We start from the raw sequence: 21,492 nt of genomic DNA, 5'->3' as shown, positions 1-21,492 counted from the left end.
TGTCTCTCTCTTTATGGATACCTGATGGCCCAGACACTGAGACTACCAGAGTGCAAATTGAAAGAAATTCCACATGCAGTTTATTGTGCTACTCCAATCCCAATTAATAATTAACAGATGGACAAAAAGTGGTACACAATACAGGATTTTTTGTTATAAAGAAGCCAGAAATACTCTTGGGACTCTTATTTTGAAATGTCTACACACCCAGATGTGAGGACACTGACATCCGATTTCCTGAGAAAGTGAATCTGATTCAAACTGCTAACCTGAGCACCTGATTTCAAACCATCAGTTCTTTTCGGGTGAGTCATGAAAAAGATCCAGTTCAAAAGTTTCTTGTTGCGTATGGTTCAGCGAGCTCATCACAACAGAAATGGTGAAAAGCAGCACGAGGCACACTGGTTGTGCATGCTCTAAAGATGTATTAAATAACTCACAAGATCACATCTGACGAAACCTCATTTGAATGCACACAACCCGTCTGTCACCAATGGCGACTAGATGTTAAATTATTGTTGCAATCAATTATTTTTGTCATATTTGTGACACATTCTAAGGATCAACCTTCAAGTCCAAGTCCAAACCCTATCCCTACCCCTAAGCAAGCCCCTAAACATAGTCTCTGCCTCAGAAAGATTTGAAAGACTGCTTGTGGCATATAACCTTGATGCCCAAAAGTACTTACACAGCATGTAAAAACAAAACAAAACAATACGTTCATGATCTTTTTTAGATGCTAGTCAGATGGCTTGTTATGTCTGAGTGGGTGCCTTGAGGCTAGAATAAGCTTCACAATGTACTAGACCATTTGTCAGTTATAACCCAATCACTTTCCTTATATCCATATAATTTGACTAGTTAATAGGAATGTTATCCCAACACCAGCAAGTATGATTAATGTCCTACTTGCCCAACAAGTTCAACCTAAAGGTACACAAACCCAATTTACATGAATGCTATCTAACCTCCATCCCTGCTCCTTTCTGAAATCACCATTCGTTGAAAAACTACCACTGGAATGAACAATCAACAATCTAGACAGAAAAGACTGTCACAAATTCAGAGAGTATTACTCCATGGATTTTGCTTTGAAAACTGGAATGCTGCAGTGTTCTAAATCTGCAGAAAGTGTACAGTACCTCCAGTCTGCACTGTTATGACTTACTGCATCACTGCACAGGAATGACACTTCCATCAATCATATTAATACTGGATCCACAAATCTGGACCAAAAAAAATGCTCCCTCAATGTTTTACGTAATCAGCATTAATTACATAATTATTCACTCCATTAAAATACCCAATATCGTAACTGAAGTTCAAGGTGTTTGCAACCGATACGAAGCCTCTTAAAAATGCTATTATACCATACAAACACACATTACACAACCAACATTCACTAATGCAGTCACTCATTCAACCCATTAAAATGAAACGTTTGTCATCGTATCTTCACACATGTTGAATTTTCATTTGTGGATGAACCATGTCTTTACGAAAGAAACCAACAGAGCATAAAACAATTCACCAGTTTCATTACAAAACTCCAAACTCACCTTGAACGATTAGGTGCACCGATGTGGTTCGAGGTCTGCTGCTTGTCTGCACTGCACAGATGTACTGGCCTTCATCTGCCAAGTCTACATCCTCGATCCTGATGGTGAACTCGTCCTGGTTGAAAGTAACCAAACTCACCCTGGGGTCTACGGACCACTTATCCTCTCCGGCATACAGTATACTCGATCTGTTCAGCCATGCTGTGTGTGTCACAAAGTCCCCTTGTGAGCAACTGCAAGAGGGAGAAAACAACAGACGCAATGTTTTATCTTAATATCAACAACTTTTACATCGACCAATAGGGTGCAACAATGCCGGCTCACTTTGGTTTGGTTTTGGAATTATCTTCCCTATTCCTTTCTATAAAAGGGATTTCATAAAAGTTGGAGAGTGTAGGGAGATCAACTTATTCACAGTGCACAATAGAGTGGCGATCACTGCCTGATTTATTTATTTATTTATTTATTTGACATTTTATTGAAGAGGAATAGCCCCTTGAGATGAACCATCTCGTTTTGAGGGGTCCTCGATTCTAGATACAGAAATTCTCCTTACAGCAGCAGTCAAACAAACGTAACAATAACAAAACAAAAAACAAATAACATGCATTACAGTAATAGTAAGTATTTAAATATATAAACCAAAAACCATACAAACAAGACATTCATTCATACAAGACACCCAAAAGGTGACACACTCCTCCCTAAACAAAGTAAACAATACCATATGTACCAAAACACACAACTAAACCAAGTAAACTCATATACAGACAAAAATATATACGTACCATGCCAAAAATTAGTTACAGTGAAAGAGGAAAAAAAAATAAAAATAATAATAATTATATATATATATATATATATATACTAATCAAAAGCAATCACACGTATTCTGAAGATGTTGAACTAAATGATTTTTAAATGTTGGAAAAGAAGTTAAAAACCGAATTGAAATTGGAAGTTTATTCCAATCATACGGTGCTTTATATTGAAATGCATATCTACCTATTTCTTTATTGATCTGAGGAGTGTAAAAATAAATTTGGGTATTATGACGCTAAGTTATGAGATGACCTAAATGGAATTAAATACTGTTTTAAATAAACAGGGTAATTCATATAAATGCATTTAAAAATAAACTGTAACCAATGAAAGCGCCTTCTATTTGATAAGGTCAGCCAGGACAATTGATGGTACATTTCACAATGGTGTGTTCTGTAGGGGCAGCGGAGTATAAATCTACACAGGCTATTGTAAACTGTATTAAGAGACTGAAGACAGGAAGCAGTAGTGTTTTGGTATACAATGTCAGCATAATCCAAGATTGGCAATAGAAGTTGAGAAACAATTCTTTTTCTGACATGATAGTTAAAACAGTTAATTGATTGATATAAAATTCTAAGTGAGCAGTTGAGCTTATTAGTTATATTATGCACCTGAGTGCTGAAAGAAAGATCAGAGTCAAGCCAAAGGCCAAGATACTTAACCTGGCTAGTATGTTTTATAGGAGTTTGATCCAAAGATATAATATTTAGTGAGTTTTCTAGAGAAGAATTCTGTTTCGTTTTAAAAGCATTGAAAATGATTTTGATTTGTTAAGTAGAAGCTTATTAAACAATAGCCACCTCTGAACTGAATCAAAACCATTTTGTAATGTGGTGCTGATGTCACAAATATTAGGTTTGGAACAATAAATAACCGTGTCATCAGCATAAAGTTGAATATTACATCCAGTGCAGCTACGTGGAAGATCATTGATAAATATTGAAAATAATAAAGGCCCCAAAGAGGAGCCTTGAGGAATTCCTCTATCAATGCCTGTAGAGTGAGACAAACTGCCCCCAAAGGACACACACTGGCGACGATTATGTAAATAAGAATTAAACCAAAGCAAAGAAGAGGTAGACAAACCAAGAGAGTACAATTTGTCTAGAAGTAAATAATGATCAACTAAGTCAAAAGCTTTAGTAAGATCTAAAAATAATGCACCTGTACACATACGATTATCAAAACTCAAGAACACATCATTAGTAAATTTAAGAAGGGCTGTAGTGGTGGAAAAATGTTTTCTGAATCCAGATTGGCATTGAGATAATAGATCATTATTAGCTAAATAATTCGATAGTTGGATGAAAATTATTTTCTCAAAAACTTTTACAACACTGTTGATGATTGAAATGGGTCTATAGTTATTAATATTATCATGATTTGTCTGGTGCACTTTGTTAGCCTCAGTACTCTGATTGGTCAATCTTTCTATGCTAGATCATGGTAGTGTGGTAGGATTTCCGCTATTAAAGAGCACCTATTACGTCTTTTAAACATGACTAATTTAGTTTTTTAAGGTCTCATACAATAGATTTACATGCATCCAAGGTCAAAAAACACTTTAATTTGCTCATGATTTAAATTGTTTATTACCTTTTTTTTTTTCCTAGTGTCAGAATTGACTCGTTCAATGATCCATTCTAAAGCATTCATTCTAAACTCCTCCTTTCAGAGAGCCTACTCTGCTCTGATTTGTCAGATGTCCCAGTCTGTTGTGATTGGTCTACCACTTAGTGTAGTGTTGGAGGGTGGGTCAAAGCTCTTCATGAGCAGCCAATGAAGACCAGAGGCGGGTTATTTGTTACCAAATTACATAGATTAGTACAGGAAAAAGGTCTGAAATTACTAACGACTCGTTTCAGGTGTTCAGAATAATTTTTTCTTTTGGGAGTCAGTACATTTTTTACATTCACAAACAACTATATAACACACTACATGAAAGGTAATATTTGAAAAACCATAATAGGTACTCTTTAAACAAGTCTTTTGAACAATAACGTTTAAATCATGCAGACTGGTGGCTTCAACAGAAGCATATACTGTATGTAAGACACAATTTGCAATCACTATCTGTACACTATCCCTCTTATTACATAACTAATAAATAAATAAATAAATAAATAAATAAATAAATAAATAAATTGACATAAAAGGGGGCCTGGGTAGCTCAGAAAGTAAAGACGCTGACTAACACCCCTGGAGTTGCAAGTTCAAATCCAGGGTGTGCTTAGTGATTCCAACCACGTCTCCCAAGCAACCAAATTGGCCCAGTTGCTAGTGAGGGTGGAGTCACATGGGTTAACCTCCTCATGGGCACTATAATATGGTTCGGTGGGGAGCGTGGCGAGTTATGCATGGATGCCGCGGAGAATAGAGTGAAGTCTCCACACGTGCTAGGTCTCCGTGGTAATGCGTTCAACAAGCCACTTGATAAGATGTGCGGACTGATGGTCTTAGACGAGTAGGCTCTGGAGTAGGCGAAGTTTTGGTATGGAGGCCAGATCAGGCTTTAAGTAGTACATGGGGGAGCCACAATGTATTCCTTTTAAGATACAATGTTCCACATTGTTTAGTTGTTGTATATTTTAAGCCCAGAAATACTTATTGTACATCATGCATTAGAATGAGTACACTTTCTGAAGTATATGTGATCGAAGTGTCCTTGTGCAAGACACTGAACCCCAAGTTGCTCCCAATGGCAGGCTAGCACCTTGCATGGAAGCTCTGCCGCCATTGGTGTATGAGTGTGTGTGTGTGTGTGTGTGTGTGAAAATGGGTGATTGTGACACAGTATAAAGCACTTTGGTAACCTCTAATGTTAAAAAAGCACTATATAACTGCAGACCATTACTCTACAAAAGGTAGATAATTTTCTTTCAGGCATTAAAACAACATAAAGGTGAAGTATAATTATAAATGGTTTATTTTACCTTCCCTGGTCATTTATTATTCAAATTAACACACTCTCTACTTCAGGAGTTGGCATGAAAAATAAAAGAATGATAGAAAAGACTCTGAAAGCTTTATTTTAATGCAAAGAGGATCCATTTACTTATTTTCTCCTCAAAACGTTACCTTTTACACGCTAAGTGGGTAATGATGCTGGTTTCGCCAATGGATTGCCAGGCAATGGTTTGATTTCCCATTCAGTACACAACTGAATAAAACCAGCTTTGTGACGATGATGAATGATAACTGCAGGAGCTAGATTAGCATACAGGTGCGAGATACTTTAAAATTGCTAAATTACACTAATCAAATACATGTTCCTCTCTCGCTCACATTTATTCAATGTTTATTCAATTGAATAAACAATTCAATTCAATTCACATTTATTCAATTTATTCAGGTGCAATCATTCCCCAGCACCTGATTGGAAAGCTGAACCTGCTGGGCCTGGACACCTCCCTCTGCAACTGGATCCTGGACTTCCTGACTGGGAGACCTCAGTCAGTCCGGATCGGGAACATCATCTCCACCACCACCACACTGAGCACTGGGGCCCCCCAGGGCTGTGTGCTCAGTCCACTGCTGTTCACTCTGCTGACTCACGACTGTGCAGCAATGCACAGCTCGAATCACATCATCAAGTTCGCCGATGACACGACCGTGGTGGGTCTCATCAGCAAGAACAACGAGTCAGCATACAGAGAGGAGGTGCAGCGGCTGACGAACTGGTGTAGAGCCAACAACCTGTCCCTGAATGTCGACAAAACAAAAAGAGATGGTTGTTGACTTTAGGAGAGCACAAGGTGAACACACTCCGCTGAACATCGACGGCTCCTCTGTGGAGATCGTCAAAAGCACCAAATTCCTTGGTGTTCACTTGGCGGAGAACCTCACCTGGTCCCTCAACACCAGCTCTATCACCAAGAAAGCCCAGCAGCGTCTCTACTTTCTTCGAAGGCTGAGGAAAGCACATCTCCCAACCCCCATCCTCACTACATTCTATAGAGGGACTATTGAGAGCATCCTGAGCAGCTGCATCACTGCCTGGTTTGGGACTTGCACCGCTTCGGACCGCAAAGCCCTGCAGAGCATAGTGAGGACAGCTGAGAAGATCATTGGGGTCTCTCTTCCCTCCATCAAAGACATTTACAAAAAACACTGTATCCGCAAAGCAACCAGCATTGTGGACGACCCCACACACCCCTCACACAAACTCTTTACCCTCCTCCCGTCTGGCAAGAGGTACCGAAGCATTCAGGCCCTCACGGCCAGACTGTGTAACAGCTTCGTCCCCCAAGCCATCAGACTCCTCAATACTCAGAGACTGGTTTGACACACACGTGTCCTGAGTTGCACTTTAATTACTGTCACTTTATAACTGTCTGCTACCTCAATAACTGCTATGTGCATAGAACACTATCTCATAGTATGTTATGTTTACATTTTTAGAAACTGTCATCTTTTTGCACTACTGAGTACTGGTCGGTGCGGCACTGTCTATTGTCCTGTTCATTGTCAGAAATGTGTTGTACTGTCCCGTACTTTTTGCACATGTTTGCACGTGCACTTTATATAGGTATATATATAGGTTTTTTATATAGGTATTTTATTTCGTTGTGTTGTCTCATGTGGTCCTGTGTTAGTCCTTTGTTGTTTTTATGTAGCACCATGGTCCTGGAGGAACGTTGTCTCGTTTTGCTGTGTACTGTACTAACTGTATATGGTTGAAACGACAATAAAAACCACTTGACTTGACTTGACTTGAATAGACATTATAAACAAGCCCCCAACAAAGCAGGGAAACTGCACAAAATGCTCAACCAAGCAGATCCATCGGCAAGAGTTATTTCCGGCTGCTGCCATGTGTACCAAGTGTATGCTAGCTATGGTTGTTTTTACACTTGGGAAAACAGAAGTGTTTCTAATAGTGAAGTTCCATCATGCAACCACATGTTGAAAACATTTAAACTTTTGATGTAAAGCACTCTGATGTAGGCATCCATTGACCAAAGGAAATATCAGAGAGGCGAGACTATTTGCACTGTGATCGGGAACATGGCAGAAACAGAGAAACAGTTAATTCATTCCCTGTCCTCTATTATCTTTGTCTGTCAGGCTAGAAATATAGTAATTGTGGAGCAAGAGCCTGGAAAATATGTTTACAGATACATTGTCAAAAGTTTGGAATAATGTAAAGATTTTGCTCTTATGGTAAAAAATTGGTATTTTTGTTCACCAAAGTGGCATTCAACTGATCACAGTGTATAATCAGGACATTAATAACGTGAAAACTTTCCATTACAATTTGAAAAAAATAAAATTCAGAACATCTTAAACTACTTACAGTCTAGCTGATCCCACAGAAGCTCAATGGGATTAAGATCCATAACACTCTTTTCCAATTATCTGTTGTCCAATGTCTGTGATTCTTTGCCCACTCTAAATATTTCTTATTAATTTTTTGTTTCAAAAGTGTCTTTTTCTTTGCATTTCTGCCCATAAGGCCAGCACCCCTGAGTCTTCTCTTTACTGTTGTACATGAAACTGGTGTTCAGCTGGTAGAATTCAATGAAGCTGTCAGCTGAGGACATGTGAGGCATCCATTTCTCAAACTAGAGACTCTGATGTACTTATCCTCTTGTTTAGTTGTACATCTGACCTTCCACATCTCTTTCTGTCCTTGTTAGAGCCAGTTGTCCTTTGTCTTTGAAGAATGTAGTGTACACCTTTGTATGAAATCTTCAGTTTGTTGGCAATTTCAAGCATTGTATAGCATTCATTCCTTGAAACAATGATTGACTGATGAGTTTCAAGAGAAAGCTGTTTCTTTTTTGCCATATTTGACCTAATATTGACCTTAAGACATGCCAGTCTGTTGCATACTGTGGCGACTCAAATACAAACACAAATACAATAAGCTTCATTTAACGAAACAAACAGCTTTCAGCTGTGTTTGATATAATGGCAAGTGATTTTCAAATTAGCAATTTAGCATGATTACTCAAGGATAAGGTGTTGGAGTGATGGCTGCGGGAAATGGGGCCTATCTAGATTTGATCAAAAATTTCTTTTTTTCAAATAGTAATGGTGCTGTTTTTTACATCAGTAATGTCCTGACTATACAATGTGATCAGTTGAATGCCACTTTGGTGAATGAAAGTACCAATTTCCTTCTGAAATAGCAAAATATGTACATTATACCAAACCTTTGGCCACCAGTGTATATTTGAGCCTTTCTATGGTATTCCAAAATTTTACTGAAATACATTTTCCTAATTTAATATAATTGTTTCCTTTATCTGAGCAGTACAGATTCTGTGACTTTTCCATCATTTCCATCTGAAAAAAAAAAAAAAAAAAATTGTTTTTAAATTGATCAATAAATTGATATGATAAATGATGATTGATAAAGTGGTTGTAATTTTTTTTTTAATAAAAATAAATAAATAGAAAATGTATTTATTATTTTTTATTTTATTCTGTAAAATACAATCAATATGTGTATATTTTAGCCTTTCTATGGTATTCCGTAATTGTTTACTTAAATACAGTTTCCTAATTTAATAAAAATGGTTTCCTTTATCTAAGCAGTACAGACTTTTCCTCCATTTTCATTTAAAAAATAAAAATAAATTAGGCTTGATTCGATAAGTTGAAGTGGTCGAAAGAAAAACATTTTTTTATGTATTATTTGTATTTTATTCTGTCAAATGAATCAGCCTCAATGCAGAAAAACAGACAGAAATGACAGAGTGAGCCACTAAAACAATACCCAATAACAAGTCAGAGGACCAATAAGCTTACAAAATTCAAGTAGATTGGCTTAATATGTCACATGTGAGCAAGCCGATTGGCTAACAGATTACAAGTCTATGAACCTATCTTTTGTTGCATGGCTGAACTTTGGTCATTTCATCACTGAGAAGGTTTTATCGCAGACTTGGTAGCACCAAACAGCACAAGCAGCTTCATGAATGGACATGGAGTGGCTGTATCACATTTTTCCTTGGATAGAATATCCCACAAGAGACCGTGTTAAGCTTTTTTGAAAGGAAAAAGAGAGAGCGCACTCCCACAAATTGTGTATCAAATTGTGCAGAATATTTACAATTTGTGTAAGCATAAAGCTCACACTGGGGTTTTGCATCTCTTGTTATCTGGCATCCATGGGCATGTTTAAAGCTCCTGAAGGTGCATTTGGTCCCATTACAAGATAACTGAAATTTCCAATGAAAAGAAATATTTAATTTTGGCCCATGGGCCGTAGTTTGCCCATGTCTGGTCTAGCAACTCTTTTGAAAAAGTAGCTAGCTACACTACAAGTTACTAACATAAAGTTGCTAAATTGAAGCTATTTAATGGGATAATATCCTTTAAATAGTTATCAAATGAAGAAAACATAACATAAAAAGTTTTCACACAAAAACAATTAGGGTGACATCAAGAACTTAAGTACATACATGTTTAATAAATAAAACTAATAAGAACTAAACAACACTGAATTGAAAACATTCAATAAAAAGCAGTATTAACAATACTTGAGAGAAAAGACATTCTTAGCATATTTGATGGCTGACTTTGCTTGTTTGGTTGACGGTGTGATACAATGCCACAGAAAAACAGAGATGCAGTGTTGTGTCATGCTAAACAGCTAATACTGGAAAGATTAGCTTTTTTCTTGAAAAGCTATGCTATTTTGGAAACAGCTGAGGTACTAAAATGCTAGTAATTAATGTTGGTGAGATAGGCCCATTCACACCAAGAATGATAACTACAACGATTAATATAAACATAAAGTTTTAGAAATAGTTCTAACTCTAAGAGAATAGTGGAGTCCACACCACAACTATAACAATAACATCACCACAGAACGATATTGTTTGGATCACTTTGAGAGTTACTTTCTTCCAGCTGATGAATGATAAAAACAATGGCATCCAATCAAAATCCATCCAAAGTTAAAGGGATCGAGCCGCAACATGCACTCCTCATTACATAAAAAATAACACATTCCAGCACCGGATTGGCACTTAATATAACACAGGCAAACAAAATGGAAACTCCTGCTCATGAACTGGCAAAGTTTCTTTTACATTCCTTTTCAATATTAGATAATGAAAAGCTAATGCAAGCTGGTCCCAAAAATGACCTCAGGTATCCAGCGCTAATGTCAACAATACTGTCTTGTCTCCTCTGAAGTTGTATCCATCTGTATTTCTTTTGGTTTCTTTGCGAAACGTAAAGCAGTAGCAGTTCATCTACATCCATTTTCTTGACTGTGAACATAACTGCAGCATGCACATATAATAATCAGACCATTGGCGTCCGTTGGTGTGGACGCTAATATAGTTATCATTACAGTTATAGTTATAATTCTTGGTGTAAATGGACCTTTACCCCTAAAAGTAACTAAAGAACCACTTGTTAATACCAACTCAACCATTAGCATGAATGCTAAGAGCAATGTTTCCTCTGGAAGTATTACCAGCATATCCCTTTTAGACCAAAGCACCAGGATTCATCAATTCAGATAAATTAAAATATTTATTAACATTTATTCAGAGTTCCTATTCAAATATTCCCCCCGGTACTGCACGTCGGAAGCTAGCACTTGTTTTGTGAGCGAGAGACAAGAACTAATCTGAACTAGTGCAGATGTATTCCCAAGATATTAAGCAAAGAAGAGCAACATGGCTAGACATCGATCAAAACCCCACAATGGTACTGCAGATTGGGCTTTTTAAATTCAGTGACCCCCAGGATAATATTTAAAGCTAAGCTGGCTGGCGGGGGAAACAACCCAGTATTAGAGTACTTAAAACTTAAAGACAACGTCATCTCTCTTTATTATGGAATGGATACAATGGAATTAAATGCTAATTACATGCAGACCTTCCATAAATGAGGACATGCTGTATCTAATCACAGCTATTCCTATCACTTAGCAGTAGAGGCCAAAATAGGGCCTCTTCATATACTGTAGTACTATTAAAATAAAATGCAATCATGCGCTTAATTAATTACTTGCCTGATTAACCATTTAATAAAATGCAGGGACAATTTTCAAGCAGTCTCTGTTTTATCTCGGGTGGCATCATAGCCCAAAAAATCTTTGTGCACATTTGAATAATAGGCGTTCAATGCTCATTAAATCCCATTATGGTCATAATGCCGTCCAAGCTCTTTTAGTCGATTTAGTTGAGGTGCTGCACTGAGCTACTTTAGCTTCTAGAGGGCAACATCCAAAGCACCAGGGACAGAGGTAAATGTGGTTCTTTGTGTCTTTTTACTCTCAGCAGGCGGCATAGGAACGAAGGAAGAAGCAAAGGTGATAATTTTCACATGAGTGGAGCCTCCACTTTGTCTTATAATAGACTAAATGAGAACATTGGAGATCGGCGAAGAGCTCAAGCTTTTCCCAGTGGACAGGGATCATAATACACTGCAGGGCATCCTGCATGGAAATATTAACACCCACCCCATTTGTCTTCCTTGTGCGCCTTTATTTAATTTATTTACTGATATCCAGGCATCACTCTGTCTTCGGCCTAGCCTGAGAACGAACTAGTGAATCAAGCATTCATCATATACCTTAATAAATGTCTCCGTAGATGGATTTAACAAGAAACAAGTCTGAGGCAGATTTCGCCACCCATAAAAGCAGAAGTAGACATGATGGCTGGTGTGTAACGTGCAAGGTTGCCGAGCAGGGTAAAAAAAACACACTCAAGGGCATTTAAAGTTAAAACCAAACCAAATGCAGCTGTTGTGTAGGTAATTGAACAAAACCCTGATGAAACAGTTTATGGGATCAAAGAGCAAAGCTCTTGCTCATTCGTCATGTAGACACGGATGATATGGTAAATAATACAGGAACGCTGCAGTAAAAATAGGCTTTCCTGTACACGGCTGGTGTGCTTGTATGTATACACGGATAGATGTGCGTGGGCTAGACTTTGTGTTTAAAGGGATAGTTCACCCAAAAATGAAACTTTGTCATCATTTAGGCTACTAAACCTTGTGTCATTCCAGAACCATATGCTTTAATATTCTGTGGCACACAAAAGAATACATTTAAGTAATAATCAAGTAATAATCTCCGCCTTGTCCAGTTACTATGCACATTAGAAATAATGCTGTTTGGTGCCAATTTGCAATCATTTTTTTAAATCTAAAAGCAGACACAGGCAAGAATTTCTTTCTCAAAAATGTCTACTTTTGTGTTACACAGAAAAAAAAATATCATACAGGTTTTGAAACACATGAGCTTAAGTAAATAATGACAAAGTTTTCAGTTTGGATGAAAAAACATTTCTTAGGGTGATAACTTTTTGGTGATTTTACACTATTTGTTGAGCTATAATTTTGAATTTGAATAGCTTTTCCATAAAACACTGCACATTGTATTAGCCTATTGGTGAAATAAAGTGAGGTTCATCCAATCCGTCTTAACCTTGAGCAGTCAGGATCTTCTAGAAACCTGTAGCGCTGCATCGCAAGGCACTAGAGCATGTCTGAGCTGAATGTTCCTCCCGCCACACTGAATCAGTACAATGCAACAAATACATAAATTAATAAATAACTCTGCCTTATATTCCCTTATCAGAGAAGAGCAGACAGCAAACCAATTTAATCCAAATAAAGTGTCTACCCTTTCAGCACAATGAAAAGCATCCAAGGGCGGGGAAAATTAAGCATGCCGAGTAAACAGGCACAGCCCTCACCCATTTTTTGCCCTGACACCCGATTGCGTGCGCGTTATGAAAAAACATAACCATTTTACCGTTGTCATTATGGGATGTACAACTACTCTCATCATGGGGTTAATTTTTAATGCCATGTCTTTGACATCCCTTTCATGTAGCTCAACTTATCCAAACTTAGCTCATCCAAAACATTGTGCCTGCAATGCCAAGAACATGGATTTGATTCCCGGGAACACAAACTGATAAAAAAATATATACTTGAACTGTAAGTCACTTTGAATAAAAGCGCCTGCCAAATGCATGAATGAAAATGTAATCTAGTTCTGAGATCAATTAATGTTTTTGAGATCAAGGAATGTATATATTTTTTTTTAATTATTACTTTGGAAATTCACTCTTTGAACAAGGGCTGTCAATTTAATATGTTTATTTAACATCATATATATATATATATATATATATATATATATATATATATATATATATATATATATATATATATATATACTGTAAAATCGAATTAGTTGATCTTACTTAAATTTTTCAAGGCAATCGGTTTGCAAGTAAACCTAATTATTTGGCTCAAGTAAACTGAACTAACTAGTTACAAGTAAGCTTAACTCATCTGTGATTAAAGTATCATTGTTTGAATTAATTATCAAATTGGGTTATACAGTATAAGGGAAATTATGACTAGACTCTAAGTTAGCAATATGGCATACCAGACTCTACTCAGTATTTCGTAGTACTGCACTTGTATAAAATACAATTGAGTAAAGAAGAATAGCTTAACAAAGGCTCTAAATTAACCACAGGTAACATTAATCACACTGATGGTGACAGCAAAAATCTAAATGATCAACCAGCTAAAACGATACAACAACAATAGTCATAAAAATTTAAACTAAATACATTTTTAAACAAACAAAAAAAATATATATATATTATTTTACTACATAAGTTCCCTTGTTTTTACCAAACAAACAATTTATTGAAGTGCAAGTTTTTATGGGCATTCCACACTTTTACTCACTATTTTTTAGTTAGTAGTACTCTAATCCAAAGTTTAAAGAACTTATGTATTTGAGTTATGATTCCAAATTGTGACAATCCTATTTGGGCTAAGGCTCCTATCTCTTCCCCTTTCCTTGTGTTTCCTTGTTTTCCATGTCATTGTGTTTTCTGTTTGTCTTTTATTATTCCCCTGTTTGTTTGTGATTGTGGTTTGTTCCGGGCATGGCGCTCCACTTGGCTCCTCCTCCTCTCCCTGATTGTATCAGCCAACTCACCTGTTCCTCATCTTGTCATCAGCCTGCTAGTACTTAAACCCTGGTTCTCCAGTCACTCTTTGCCGGATTGTAAATTCAGCCAGTGTGGAACTAATGTTTAGGCCTCCTAGTCATTGTTGAGCAGCGCTATCTACCTAGAGTTTTGTTTTTTGTATGTATATCTCTCCTATATACCACAACTTACCCGACCTACCTGGAGCTCAGCCACTCACTTTCGCCAGCTCATTTTCCACTACCTTTTCTAAAACATCTTGTAATTAACCCACTGAACCAACTTCCTTCTCTGTGTCTGTGTTCTTCTTTTGATTCCAGAACTGTCATTGGTCATAACAGTGACATTATTTTCACAACAGTTATGCACATTTTACTCCCCAATTCTCATTACTGCAACCCAAAAAAAGATGGTCATTGTGATATTCTCATTACTGCTATTACTAATGTGAAAAAAGATGTATTGTGTCAAGTATTTATAATGTATTTTTTTTTATTGGAGAATCAATTGACCACAGCACAATTTTTACTGCACTTCCGTAAAAAAACGAATACAGTTCTGGTAATGAGAATCATCACTGAAATCAATGGGAATTGTAAAATGTTTGGACATGCTAATATAATGATAATTGGGGTGTACAATGTGCTTAAGGGATTTATTAATCAGAATATCATGTAAATAATTAATTTTTTATCTATTGATAGCCCTAGTTTGATCATTATAGGACATCCTTTGGTGTTAATAACATTTTGTTTCTGCATGATGCATTCTAGTTTCAGTTCTAACTCTATTTCAGCTAGCAGTGCATCAACCGTATCCCGCTTTACTCATGGACAAAATATATATCGGGTATCAGACCCAGTGCGCATTTGAAAATAAATCTTTCCGCAGACCCCTCTGGCTGCCATGTGACATGAACAAGAGAGGGCCTTTATAATTAACTTACTTGGAGAGAAGGATTGATTTGGCATTGAATCTCTATAGAGAAAAAATGCTATAATATATAACACTGGATTACCTCCAAATAACATTACTGTCAGGGATTTAGAGTACAGCCATAAGAGAATGTTGCTGCTTTACTTGGATGGTAAGAATGTATTGATTTTTTTCCTAACACACACACAGCGAAACTGAAGCATAGCATGAGAGGCAGGGGGCTGTATACACTGTCAACACAGACAGATGAACAACTTGATTGTTTTCATGTTTTCTCAAGTACAATGCTGGATATACTGTGTACACATTTCATTTCCAAGGGCCGCAAGGGTCTATGCTCCATCTCTCCTTTAACTTCAGATTTAAAGCACTAATTCATTCCTCATTGACACTTTTTATATGCATACTGAGACTGATCAAGTTATTTATTCATTCAAACATCTTCTGAAGTGCACAAAGTGCTAATCAATTATTTTATTAGTAGCTTTAAATGCAGTCTAACACTGAAATTAAAACTTCACAGCTCTGAAATACAATGGTGAGAAATCGCAAGAGCTTCAACTCAAACTTGCCTAAGAACAATAGGTTTCAAAGAGCGAGAGCACTTTGTCATATTGCACTCATTGCTTCCGTTTATAACAGATTTATTTTGCACCGTTAAACATTAGATAGCTAATTTAAACCTTAAACACTGCCTCACATGGAGAGGGGATTTGTTACTGTGGAGGTCTCTTAGCATCTTGGCTGGTTCGTGAGATGAATCAATTTTATCACAGACTAAAATAAAATCACTTTATTAGAAACTGTATTACAAAATATTAAGCATTTCAGACTCATGCACTTTAAAATTCAAAAGTTCACTTTTAAAGAACATCTCAAAAGTGAATTTGAATACACAACCTTCATAACTTAAAACTTCCTCATGAGTCAAAAATCAAACATTTATTGCAACAATATTTCCGTCTTTCGGATGAGACGTTAAACCGAGGTCCTGACTCTCTGTGGTCATTAAAAATCCCAGGGCACTTCTCGTAAAGAGTAGGGGTGTAACCCCGGTGTCCTAGCCAAATTCCCCCCCATTGGCCCCTATATATCATGGCCTCCTAATAATCTCCATCCCTGAATTGGCTACATCACTCTACCATCTCCTCTCCGCCAATAACTAGCAGGTCATGTTTGTAAATGAGAAGTGGTTCTCAAACAGTTTACCTGGATAAATAAAGGTTAAAAAAACTAGGCTGTTAATTTGGCCCATTCTGAAATCTGTTTTTGTGATGTCACAACCATAAATAAATTAAGATATGAATGTCCACATTTAAACCTCAATGACAACCATTGGTGTTGAGCAACTTGGCCCATCCAGTAACAGTAAAATAATAAGGAACAAGTAGGATAGATAGAGATTTTTCTTCCTGCATCATTCACAATAAGAAATTAATTAATTATGGTACATTTTGATTACATTTTGACATGTGAATGATGAACTTTAACAGTTTTGTAAACTGAAAAATATGTATGGTTAGCATTGATGTGTTTTATGTAGAGTTTCTGTTTGTGTGAGCATAAAATAAAGACCTGCAAACCAGTAAATGTAACCTTTTAAACCTACATGTGGACTAAGACAGCTGTTTGACAATCAGCCAGAATCCTGTTTTAAATTCCAATAAATGAAAATATCAACTTGGTCTCATAGACTCTATATAAATTTTTACAGACTTGTACATGCCACTTTCTATGTTTTGCTGCAGTTTCCTGGTGAAATAAACACTAGCGGCACTACAACGACAGTGCGGTGTAATCATTGTCACACAAATCACGACTACAACAGCTGATTTTGATTAAAAAAAAAAATTTCACTCTATTACTCACCCCCCCACTATTTTATGATACCAAAACACTTTTAATTTAATGCATGATTTGAGAAGCGAAACATTTTAACACTTGTATTACAGACCCACCAACAAATACACACTTATTCCTCTTTAATTAGCTTGCTTGCTTGGTAGCTCACCTTATAGATCATTGAACATTGAGCTTGACGACCACAGTTCAAGTCCAGCCAATGATGCATGAAAGTGGCATAGAAGTGACACAAAATGATCTGGTTGCTTCAGTTAATGTGTGTTTTCTTTTCTTTCTTTCGAATTTGCCTTTTAAAACACTTTCAGTTAGGGATAGGTGTTGGTTTAGGGTAAGGATGTCGGTTTTGTTAAACTCACATTTATCTTTTCAGTCACTATTGGTTAGGTTTAGGGTAAAGTTTTAGGTTAGGGAGGTCAATTTTATTTATTAAAACCTGAATTACAATTCAACTTAAAAACCTCATCTGATTACAATCTCATTTTGCTCGGTTTTGGCACCCCCCGCTAACCATGTAATGTAGCACGTAATTTCAGTTTTGCAAAAATGTTGAAATACTCACGTAAATTTCATGAGACCAGGCTGGAAAATATAATGACTACATCTCAGCTCTAAATTGCAAAATGATCACATTTATGTGGCACACATAAGCGAAGCATTCAGTGTGAAGTATTCATCAGGGTATGTGTCCCAGTTTTAAAATCAGCACATGCTGTCTCAGAGGGTATGAGGAGTTGCGTGTTATCTGTGTACTTATGCTCTCTCTGGGCTTTGAAAAAGCCATTGGAACAACTGTTATGGGAATTGGAGACCTTTTCCCATCAATCTGGGCTGAGTGAAAACAATTGGCATTGTTAGGGCTCACTGCTGTGACAGTTCTCTGTGCAAACACTCGCACACACACATACACAATTTCTATCTTGTTGTTTGCGCTTTTGTCCTTCTCTCTCTCCCCTCCTTACTCACATTGCGATGAAAGCGATATGAGGGGCTGTACTATTTGATATGATTTTCTGTGCACTCAAGTTGCAGTAATGGCAGTCAGGCTGAACCAAGCTGTGTGGCGCAAATCACCTCTCTGCCAGTCTGTCCAAAACAAGGCCAAACCAGACAGGTCTCCTTCCAGGCCAGGTGTTCCATCCATCCAGATGTTTGTAAACCTTTGCAGATTTAGGTGCTGAATTAGTAACATGTAGGTCTAAATAAGTTAAAGGCGAAGAGATAAAAGTTCAAATTATTTTCTATCATCGTTTAATGTGCCGAGTCAACTATAAATAAGCCATTCGTAGTCTTCCTAAAGAATCCCAACCAACCCCACACTGCAACACTGGCTCAACCCAATGGTATTTATTTGGACTATCTGTTAGTCTGACAAATGAAAAACAGGGAGAGTGTTTGGGAAATCTGTTTAAAAGCACCCACTTTTTGTTGCAATTTTATTGGGTGATGCTAAAGTAGTGGGGCAGAAATTTCACCATTATAGGAATATTAATGGACACAATGTCTCATTCTCTCCATCAGGGAGTTGAGGTTACAACAGTAACCAAGACGTTCCCTCTCTGTCACTCACTCAACATTTGGTCGATGTAGTGACACTAGTGGTCCCTATACAAAATGCCACAACCAGCTGAACTGTGTTATGTGGACTGGCAGTGCAGGTGCAGGCAGGCCACTGTGTGCCTAGTAGTCAGTGCACTCTGCCCCACGTCACCTTCCCAATGCTCCACGAATGTCACAAGGTCCCTCGTACCCAAAAAAAGAGGAGGGGGGTGTACTTACAATGGGAACAGGCCGCGCCAGCCTCTTCGGCCTTTTGAAAAAATTAAAAATCATTCAGCTGGGGCCAGATGTATTCACGTCAGGGAAGGTGTTATTTTTCCCAAGGGGAAAACTGCCTGTAAGTGGCAGGGGAATCACACCGGGGCGGGATGCGCCCCTATCTGCTTCTCGACTGCTGAGAACTGCTGTGGCAAAGTCCTCGGCTGTGTCACCGAACAGGCCACCTTTATAGATGGGAGCGTCAAAAAGGCGGCATCACCCATCTCCACAGGTGGCGCTCCTGGACCATCATAGTGGACATCGCCTGCCTGAGAGCCTGCGCCGTGACCTTCGTTGCCCGTAGGGCGAGGTCGGTTGCCAAGCGCAGCTCCTGTAAGACTTGGCCATCAGAAACAACGTGGACTTACAGGCCTTGGACGGGAGCCCAGACCGTTTCCGCCAGTGCCAGGTGGCAGGCAACAGGTGCACCACAATCGCCTGCTCCGTGTACCCCCTGGCCGCCCCACCGTTGAGGGTAGTGACAGCGGAGGAACTCGGAAGCTGGGTCCGGGCAGTAAATGGTGCCTGCCATGACTTTGTGAGTTCCTCATGTGCCTCCGGGGGGAATGGAGCTGGGGCAGAGCGCGGCTGTGAGTGGCACTCTGAGCCCAGGAACATTCACTGAGCTGCAAGCCTCAGGCTGGACCACACCTGAGGGTGGGAGCCCCACCGAGTCCTCTGCGTCCGACTGTAGCAGTCGGCTGAACCGGGGTTTGCCTCGGGTAGGAGACTTGAGACAGCGATCGTGGTCGTCAGAGGGATAACAACCGCACCCTTTTTTTTTAGGAACTACAAATAAATGGAAAGGCATCTTTAAAAAGACACTCTCCATCAGTGCTCACTCTTTTCGAGAAAATACACTCCTTAATTTTTCATCAAGTGTGGCTGCTGAAGCGCCATTCTCTGCACTTAGCTGTGTGAGAAAGGGAGAATATGGTGCATTACAGCGGATATCCAACAGCCGTTTTTACACTTTCGCTTTCAAAGGTGCATGGAACGCTGGTTGATTTCTTCAACAATGCTTGGCTCCGATGAACAAATCTGAATGAGTGGTTGCAAGCCGGCTCCTTTCATACCCATATGTCCGGGGGATTGGCATGCAAAATCCACTTGCCAATTTTCATTGGCCTTTTCTGAAATATCAGAGGTGTTTGTGGCTCCCAAGGGTGACCCCTAGTGTCACTACATCAACACAACTTTGAGTGAGTGACATATAGGGAACCTCGAATATTATTTTAAGTAGATACTGTGATTGGCCACATTAGAACATTGCTTTTTACTTCAATAGGCATACATTAGTGTTGGGTTCGAATCTACCTTAGTGGAGTCCAATTCAAGCCTGAGTCTTTAAACAATCGAGTCTGAGTCCAGAAGGGGCTCAGTTCAAGAATTTGAATTAAAATTGGAACCGTAAACTCAACATCAATATTTTAAGCTTATTTTAAACTTCACAACTAAGAAAAACAATTTGTCAATATAAATGCAAAACACAAATGATTAGTATCCTGCTGAACAAATTTCAAACTGGTTTCAGAATAAAAGCACATGCTTCAGGTGTATGAAGATAAAACTGTCCTTCAACACACTTGCGTTCTGTTGACATTTCAGTTATTTGTTCCTTTTCCCTCCACTCAAACATACACCAAAGAAAGTGAAAGCTATGTTAGTCATTACAATCAGAGTTATTATTATTAATTATTATGTTATTCATTAAGTTATTAATTTTAATTTAGTTTTTATTTCTAAATGGTAAGTGTGAGTCTGATCAAATGTGTTCTGTTCTTACAGAGTTGAGGAACTAACTTTTTAAAGTGCACTTATGTTATTGATATTTCTGGATGAGAGTGGCAGAACACATCTGTTGAATGGCGATCTCTTTCCCGCACACACATACAGCGCAGTCGAGAGAAAGAGAGAGAGAAAGTACTTTGAAAGAGTGTGTGCTGCTGCTCTCATACAGAATAATCATGCGTAAGGACATATACACATGAAAACTGATGCGTAGGACATGTCTGGGGAAAAGAGGACGTATAGTCGCCCTATGTTACATTATTTTGTGTTTGTATTTCATTGCATCACAAATACAATGGACTCGGCCGGACTCTGAAAAAAAATCCCAAGTCCGAAAGGCTCGAGTCCATGTGAAGTCAGAGTAAAAATGCATCCAAGTCTGTGACAATTCCAAGTCCATTAAAATTGGACTTGTGAACTCAAGTTCCCCAACTATACCATACAGTATGCTGAAAAAAACTCATCCTTCTAATAGTCATTTCAGTTTAAATGGAAAAGAGAATTGGAAAATATTTTGGTATTACCATCTATTAATTCCCCAAGGCAATGCTGCCTGGCAGTGAGCAAGAGGTATTATAATACTGGCCTGGACAAACAAAAAATCTCCCCGGCAGTCTCTGCAATTAACACTAATTGAGCAATAGAGTACTGCAACTTAATCAACAACAAGTAATAGGTAGACTTAAAATCATGACCATGTGGCTCAAGAACGAGACATTTCCTGTCCACCGTGAACCTTGACAAGCCCAAACACATGTTAATTT

At 38.1% G+C, this 21,492-nt stretch overlaps 1 protein-coding gene across 5 annotated transcripts in view; it reads right to left on the bottom strand.

Annotated features, from left to right (window-relative positions):
- ntm (neurotrimin) overlaps nucleotides 1–21,492 on the bottom strand; it is a 459,449-nt gene that overhangs the window by 62,665 nt on the left and 375,292 nt on the right. For all 5 annotated transcript variants that reach the window (XM_052116028.1, XM_052116026.1, XM_052116027.1 and 2 more), the window contains one exon: nucleotides 1,560–1,792. In XM_052116028.1, the coding sequence (XP_051971988.1) occupies nucleotides 1,560–1,792 (233 nt within the window). The remainder of the gene's footprint in view (nucleotides 1–1,559; nucleotides 1,793–21,492) is intronic.

This window comes from Xyrauchen texanus, chromosome 43 (assembly GCF_025860055.1).
Source record: "Xyrauchen texanus isolate HMW12.3.18 chromosome 43, RBS_HiC_50CHRs, whole genome shotgun sequence".
Classification (NCBI taxonomy): domain Eukaryota; kingdom Metazoa; phylum Chordata; class Actinopteri; order Cypriniformes; family Catostomidae; genus Xyrauchen; species Xyrauchen texanus.
This window is presented reverse-complemented; position numbering and strand designations above follow the sequence as displayed.